Below are 8496 nucleotides of genomic sequence, written 5' to 3'. Positions count from 1 at the left end.
TCTGTTATAATTCTTTAGTATATTACTTGTGTGGTGTAGAAGAGAATTATTTATGTAGAGATACTGCTTGCAAACCAATGATGGTAAGATGATGTCATGGGGTAGGACTGGATAAGTCTGACTTCTTCCTACTCCATTCAAGCATGTACTAGGTATAAGCAAATTGATATTGTATTAGCATTTGTTGGATATGTGTGAAATTATGTGTGTTGACATATCAACTGTCTTTACATGCTTGAAAGAATAAATCAAATCAAATCAAATCAAATCAAAGACTGGGCACAGGGAAACAAGTAGCCTGGCTCTGTCACAAGGTAATAAAATCCAATGACGAGCACCTCCAAACCTCACTAGTTAACTCATTAATTAACCATGAACTGTCACTTCTAAAGGTGAGCTTTTCACAGATGGAGCAAATGAGACATCATGCGAGTTTTCGAGGTGCTGCTAGATGGAGCCAGGCTGGCTGTTTCTCCTTCTCCTGCTGACTGGCTGCTGGCTCTAGCTTCATACTGAACAGATATGGGAGTGGTGTCAGTCTTCTCATCTAACTCTTGACTAGAAAGTGAGGTTCAACTGAATTTGTAATATTAGTTTTTTCTTTCATATCTACATTTCCATTTCCAAGTCAGTTCTCGGTTCCCATTTTTTCGGTATAACTCACGGTTCTGGAGGTGGGCGGGGCAGAAGGGCTGGTGAGGGAGACCATTTCCTGGATGGCCAGGCGAAGTTTGAGCCGGTGCAGAGGGTTACTGATACCAATCTCCCTTTGGATCTCAGTGTCAGACAGGGCCGACATGATGGCTCCACTCTTCACGTTGGCACGGCACGCCGCCACGTACCAGGCCGGCATTCCCAGCCACAGCTGAACACACAGAGAGGAGAACAGGGGAGATTTAGTCTTGTACGACTGAAACTAGACAATTTTCTCTTCAAATCTGGTTTCCCATCTCATGATCTCTCTTGATCATGATTTTGTGTTTTTACTATTTTTATTTTTACAGTAACATGCAGCAGTCTGATTTCACTCCACACATATATGGGTTAACACTTTCTTTTTAGTTTGGCAGAGACTTTTGTCTCTAGGGAGTCAGTGTGCTATTTTGTGTGCTTTTCCATCTTGCCAAGAAGACAGTTGGCGGGAAATAAATTCTTGTTATTAAGCATTCAAATGCTCAATTCCACCTCCAATATGCAGCCCCAGTACCTATCTGTACCTGGAACATTGTGGTGTGGGGTCATGAACTGGCTGGTGGCTGTACATCCTCCACTGAACATTAGGGGGCAGTACTGTTTCTATATTTTGCCTTTTATTTCAAAGTGTAAAGCTATTGCAAAAATATCTGTTACAGGCACTAAGTCATTCACTGCAATGACTCATCATAAATTGTTAAAGTGTTATTTTGATTAATGATCAATGTTTTAGTGATTAAACATTAATACTCATTACTGGAATTGGGGTCATAGCTCATTACATTACTCATAATGCACCTGAACTAAGCAGCAATGTAAAATTCAATTCAGTTTAGTCTTTTTTATATACCTGTTATTTAAAGAAAAACTTTAAGGACAGAGGAAATCCAGTGGGAACATTTAAATACATGTTAGTAACCAGGTTCATACAGCTGCTGTTAAAAATACAGTTGATTACACATACTGAAAGAAATCCACCTGCAGAAAGGTTTGAAAGAGGCAGAAAACACTCGCTTACCTCAAGCCAGGCTACAACTGTTGGGCCATCCCACTGGGCGAAAGGTAAACCCTTTCTCCTGGCCTCCTCCAATAGCTCATGTCTGAGGTGGGGGCAGAGGAGACCTTATATGAACACAGGCACTTGTACAGCACAATAAACACACAGATACTCATGCCGATACACCACCACTCCCTCTTAAACACTCACACTGCCTGTCACAAACCCCTGCAGTAACAGCGCTGCCCTTGTGTTGTTGTGTATAGTACACGAGGAGAGTACCCGTACACCAAGTCCGGCCTGTACACCAAATGTGGGAAAAGGGTAACGGTTTATTCATCTCTGGGTTGTCTGAGAGCAGAGAACACAAGCACACAGTGGCAGCTACACTTAGAGACACACAGTCACACACACAGGCTTTGTATTACTGAACATGAGAGCATTCAATCCCAGACCCCTAATCCTGACTACATTTTCCTTGTCACACAAGCAGCAGTATTTCTAATTTACTACTAGTAGAAGTAAGGCCAGCCCTGGGCACTCAGCAGGATCTCTCAACTATAAACATATTTCATTACAATCTGATGGAAGTTTAGGCCGTTAACCAAGGAGTAAGCATAATACAGCAACATAATATATGGAACTCAGTCTGAATCACCCGATATTTGGCACATTTACTCCTTGCACACAGTCGTAATATTCCTGAACAGTATTCAGTTTTTCTCAAGAAACCACAGACTCACACACACATACACAGGAAGGGACTTTTTTGTAGTACCTGCTTAGTCACGCTGGACACTAACAATGCTAATCTAAGCACAATTGCCCAACACAACCCAGTTTAGCTACCCAGAATTTATTCTGCTGAGGAAGATTTTTTTTTTTTTGCACTGATATTTTTGTTGGTACAGTTTTTGAATCATGCAGCAAAACTAACTTTTCTTCACTTCTCTGGGCTCGGCTCCATGTTTTTAGCATAACCCAAGAGGGCTGACAGGTATTTTACCTTGACTCCCTTTGCACTTGGGCCAAACTACTCATCGCAACGTAAACTGCCCCATAATGACAAGGAGCAGGGAGTAGATGCTCCTGGTCTGTCGTGCACAGAGCTATTTGTATCGTGCTGAATCCTCCCACACTTGGCGAGAACCGATAAACTGCCTAAAAATGCCTGACAAACAGGGGACGAAGGAACACACTCTTCCTCACACCCACACATAAAACAACAATACAGTTCTTAGTCGATTCAGTGAATACATTTCATAACAAAACCTCAGAATCAACAACCCGTTCCCTGAGTACGCTGTCAAACACCTTGACAAATGGAGAGTGTGGGCTTAGTTATAAACATGTACAGTGGTACTCGCAGCTTTGAAGGCCTCAGTACAGTGAAAGGGCACTTAAACCCAGCATACATGGCAAACAGAAGCCTACAGGAAATGTGCTCAGACACAAGTGGGTACATTCATTGTCTCATCTATCCAGCACATGGGGGAGATAGCTCATGTTTTATGTTCAGGTCAGGTCTAATGCATGGAGAAATACATCCAGTGAACATAGCTGGGGAAAGGGAAGTAAGGAAACAGTTATGACAAATCATACAAACAAAAAGAACATCCCCATAACCAGATATTGCAGCTGGTTATTTCACACAAATAGAGACACAAATAAGGAGAGGAAGACATTCCGGGTTTACAAAGGGGGCCCCAGTTTTAGCGGCGGCACATTCTCTGTCCAGCCAAGGATGCAGCTGCCATTGAACTCTAGAAAGGGGGGGAAGAAACATCTTCAGATGATAAATGGGAAAAAAGAAAGAAAGCAATGGTGTTGTTTACAGCCATGAAAGATAGAGAGATAAACAGATAAGAGACGTCAGCTGTGGCACTGGTCTTTCAGGAGAGGACGGATGGTGCACAGACAGGAGAGATGGCAGACAATATGGCTGAGACAACGGTCATATCCAGGAGGTCAGTTATACATCCTCACAACTTACCCGCTTTGTTAGAGTCAGAGGATGATGAGAGGGAGAGGAAGGAGGCGAGGAGAGAGTCAGAGAGGGAAGGAGAGAGAAAGAGGGAGAGAGAGCGACGGGGAGACAAAAGTACACAAATGTTAATGACTTAATAAGGCAGTTAACGATACGGCTCTAAACACAAACACATGCGCACACACACCCACATATATCTCACGATGGAGGACATTTGTTTACAGGAGCATCTGTAGACCAATCAAAGAAATGTTGTCTTCTACAATGCAGTCCTGACCACATCTCGTGCAGCAGAGGAAATGAGAAATGCACTGAAACACAGCAAGACCCCCTCCCCCCAAATGTCCTTGCATTCAAATGCTCAGTTACATTCAGATACTTGTCATTATGTCTTGAAGAAAAAAAATAAATAAATGAAAAACACACACACCAACAATGAGACCACAGCAGTATTAATCGATCAAGATGCTGAAATGAAAATAGTGCCGGCAGCTGAATGGCATGCAGCGTGGAGGAGGCACCAAGATGCAAGGTGGTGGTGGTGGTGGTAGGGCCTTAGTCCCGGACACTGCTATGAAGAAGTCGGTGCAGTGGAAGAAAAACAACACATTTGTCAACATACAACAAACAATACTCTCTACTGACCAACTACATGGGAGGCAAAGTTATTCATCATGACAACCCAATGTGCACTTCGAGCAAATGACATTCATCATTTGGCACTGGGGCATGGCAATGCACGCACGCACACACACGCGCGCGCACACACACACACATTCTGCAACAGTCCTGGCAAAAGGTTTGCATGTGGTTCCCCTTTCCTGGAGGGCAGAACACACCTGAAGTGACAGAGTGTAATCTGTGGCTGGTGTGTTAGAGAGTTGTCTAAAATGTCCCAGCTGACAGACTGGTTTTGTTAGACTCAATGGCTTTTCAGCCTGGATCAGTAATCTAAACTCTGCTCCTGGATCCTGATCACGCCTCCTGCTTCCTATCTGTTCTCAGTGTGGGTTATAGCATTGTATCAGGAAGGAGGTTAACGGTAAATGCAGGAGGTGGAGGCTACAGTATAACTGTCACACTATCTGTGAGGTGTAATACAGAGAATACAAAGCTTCCTCTGTGGATGACTGTGTACTTATACAGCCATGTGTTAGCAGATGTGTTAGCTGGGTAGGAAAAGACCCTACTAAGGATCAACTGTATGTGGGTTGATCTGGGGTGAAATGACGGTCGTGGCGACTAGGGAGGTGAAAGCTTACTTCTTTTTCAACCTGCGGTCCTTCTCAGCCTGAGTTCCCAGTTTGCCCACTCCCATGTCCTGCCCTGCCATGTCTGGGTCCATCATGGTTGCTGATAAGAGGGGTGGAACACAAGATATAGTGAATACCATTTAAACTTAATGTAGTATATATTTTTTACACTTTTATTGGCATAACTACTGTATCTATATGTCTACTTTTATTGGCATAACTACTGTATCTATGTCTATATATCTACATTTCAAGTTAGAAACGCAGAATTAATTCCGAAATCTTTGAGTGAAAAATAGTCAAACTGCAGGATATTAGACAAAATATTGGCAAATCCCAATAAGTGCCGTTGACTTTAGGGTAGAAAATGTGCTTGCAGCTCCTCTAACTCACCCTGTGGATCCACCATGACCTGTCTGTGTGCCAGGTGTGCTAGCCGGCCTTTCTCCTTCTTGCCAAACAACCGTCCAATGGAGGATTTGATGCCCTTCTTCTTTGGCTGCTTGTGGAGGGAGTCCTGGCTGCTGGCAACACTACTCAGGGCGCTGGCCTCAGCCTCCAGAGAGGCCACAATCCTGAGGACACAGCATGCAGACAGCATAAGTGAAAGAGTTGTTAAATGTTTAAGAGATCATTTCTCAAAAGTCAAACATTTTGTTTTCTGGTAATAATGTTTTGATTGATGAAAACAGACAGTACTTAGCAATGATTCAGTTCTTTAATCCTCAGCACCTTTCTAAGAATTGTCACCTCACTTAATATTTAACACCTTTTGCTGCTGTGTTACTTTCCAAGTACAAGTCAAACAGCATCGATCTTCTGTGTGGGACACTGGCAATATTTTCTGCTTTCCCCCGCTATAGTTTCCAAGATTATTTATGCACCATTACCAAAGCTTCGTCTTACCTAATGTCACTACTAAAGCCTGTGCTTTAAATTTGATAAAGTACCCAGAATATCTGTAAGGGCTGAAAAATTATTCGTGGCAAATTGCAGCTAAACTGGAAGCTCTAAGTGAGCAGTAAATCATCTCATTTACATCCAAAGCAAGAACGGGCAGAGCTTCTGTACATCAAGCTTGCATTTTACAAAGAAGAACAGCATTTGCATTTAACATACAAATGCAACTGCAGGAAAGAGGTCCCCTGACAAAGGTACTGTACACTCAGTGGGAGTCAGTCTAAACATTCAGCAACAAGATGCCAACACTTCTCAACCAACAAGACTACTTCTGCCTTTAAGAAGTATTAGGCACCTACCCTCGTGCGTCATTGTGCGAGGAGGCTGGCAGTGTGTGTGTCATTCGGACGGTGCGTGGTGTTGGAGGGGGGGACGTCTCACACTTGATGGTGGCCTTGTCCTCGCGGCCATCCTCTTCCACCGCTGCTATCTGAGGACCGATGGTAAAGGAGCGGGACATTAAACGAGACCCTCGGATACTCGTAAATCACCATTTGTCCAGAGGAGTTTACAGTAACCATATTATTAAACCGTGAACTCGGGGGACCTCGTGGCTTTATAACATCACATTCCAAATCTGTGGATACAAGTGGTGCTGCATGTACCTTCCTCCTGTGTTTCCTCAGATCACTGGGCTGTTGGGAGCAGAAAAGAAAAAGGTCAATATTCATGTGTTACAGCATTGACAAATACACTACAGCTTGCATACTGGTAATAAATGACAGACCTGTGGCTCATTCATATAAATATCACACACCATTAGGTGCTCACAAAAGCATCAGTTCACACATCAGAATCCAGAGGGACAAAGACGGACTGCTAAACACATCATCTGATGAATCGATACAATCAAAGTCTTGCTTCTTTAAAAGGCCCAAGGTAAGACAAGCTTTTACACAACACCCGTTGTTGTTGTAGCAGACTGCAGGTGCGTATAGGAACATTTTTAGCATGGTAGCATTCCTCTTAATGGGCTTATGTAGACTGTTTAAGCCTTGGGTCAATGTGGTGAGAGTGTTAGAGGAACCAGGCTGTTGAACATAACATTGGCTGTTTTATGCTGTGGGCATATGGAACCCTTTGCACCATGGAGGGAGAAGTGTTTTACACTGTAGCTATGTACCTACAAATGTGGTGCAGTCTCTAAAAATAAATCTTAAATCACTGAATGTTCCCCCTCAGATATAGCACATACTCAAACTTTAATCAAATGCAAACAGCACATTCACAAGCTGTTGCTCTTGTAATGGTCATTTGTTTTGCCATCATGTGATACGTATCCGAGACACCACTTTTCTATCAGGTTTAGATTAAGTCTTCTAGCAAAAAACGAGACTGTTACAATTTTAACGGCCCTTTTGCCCCATTTTGTGTGTGATGTTTTGTGTTATACGGTGCCACAAATAAACTAGTTAGTAACAAAGGACAAGGTCATAAGTAAACTGTTGATAAAATTCCAACTGATCCCAGATTTACTTCACACATACATTTTTAATTCAAGCACTTTTCAAACGAGTCAAAATATAACCACTGTATAACCACTGTATATACGTTTATCTTTTTCATATTGTATAAATGTATATATAATAAATAGTTTTGTGTATTTTTTCCTTATGTCTTTTTACTTCCTATTATGAAAACATCATTTTTCCTGTTACTTTATGAAAGCACATTGAGAGCCAGTGTACTGGAGTCAAGTTCCTTGTGTGTTCAACATACTTGGTCAATAAAGCTGATTATGATATTTTAAACAATGATGCCTGTTTACCACTAAATGTCCATCTTAATATGCCAGTGGCTTATATTCAGTCAAAGACAAATATCAGTTTTTACAGAAAACATCTGATACTACACTACATCGCCTGTTTGGAGGACTGTAGGGTAGGACAGGGTTAATCTAAAGTATCATGTCATCTACTGTATTTAGATTCCCAGGGGTGAATATGTTTGAGGCCTGTGATGTAATGTACCAGTGTCATGACCCCCATGCGCTCCATGTCACGGGCGGGGCTTCGAGGATCCAGTTTGGGAGTGGAGTGTCCACTGGGTGGCGAGGAGGAGGCCAGGGATGAGGCGGTGGCTGAGGCGGTGATGGAGGCTCCATGGTGGTGCATTCGGGCCAGGTTGAGCCCCTCAAGGCTGACACTGGCCACACGATTCTCAATCTCCTCCGCCCGAAGCTCCGTCGACTCCTTCTCCTCCTGTATCAGCCTGGGAATAGGAGAGAGGAGGAAACGTTAGAGAGAGGGTTGTATATTTATATTGTAATGTGAATATTTTGGGAGGAACAACAATTAAATTGTGTTCATTTTCAGCTTAAACAAAAATGGACTCCAGTATACACATCTGGACAAGTTCTGCACTTCAACCATCAGATCACTACCAGCGTTACAGAGGAAAGCTTTACCTATAGATGTATTTAGAGGTGGATTTCTGGAGATTTGCAGAACTAATTCTAATAAATACCCACAGTATACACTAATTAAAAGCCAACATGAGGAGATAAAGGGCAAAAAGCCAGGTCATTACTTTTAACCAAACCCAGGGTTTAACTTTGTAATTAGCTGAGAGCTTGACTACTTGGATTCATGATCACTACCTGCTGA

The 8496-nt window shown here is 42.7% G+C and overlaps 1 protein-coding gene across 10 annotated transcripts in view; it reads right to left on the bottom strand.

The window, feature by feature from the left end:
* The window catches only part of ppfia2 (PTPRF interacting protein alpha 2), a 141930-nt gene that overhangs the window by 17636 nt on the left and 115798 nt on the right, over positions 1-8496 (bottom strand). For 7 of the 10 annotated variants that reach the window (XM_020613667.1, XM_020613669.1, XM_020613670.1 and 4 more), the window contains 8 exons: positions 7861-8101; positions 6496-6525; positions 6190-6320; positions 5324-5505; positions 4940-5030; positions 3684-3686; positions 1712-1793; positions 665-865 (listed from right to left, as the gene is read on the bottom strand). In XM_020613667.1, the coding sequence (XP_020469323.1) occupies positions 665-865; positions 1712-1793; positions 3684-3686; positions 4940-5030; positions 5324-5505; positions 6190-6320; positions 6496-6525; positions 7861-8101 (961 nt within the window). The remainder of the gene's footprint in view (positions 1-664; positions 866-1711; positions 1794-3683; positions 3687-4939; positions 5031-5323; positions 5506-6189; positions 6321-6495; positions 6526-7860; positions 8102-8496) is intronic. The other 3 variants (XM_020613668.1, XM_020613674.1, XM_020613677.1) reach the window with 1 other exon arrangement.

The sequence above is a fragment of the Monopterus albus genome, unplaced genomic scaffold, assembly GCF_001952655.1.
Source record: "Monopterus albus unplaced genomic scaffold, M_albus_1.0 scaffold136.1, whole genome shotgun sequence".
In the NCBI taxonomy this organism is placed as follows: domain Eukaryota; kingdom Metazoa; phylum Chordata; class Actinopteri; order Synbranchiformes; family Synbranchidae; genus Monopterus; species Monopterus albus.
This window is presented reverse-complemented; position numbering and strand designations above follow the sequence as displayed.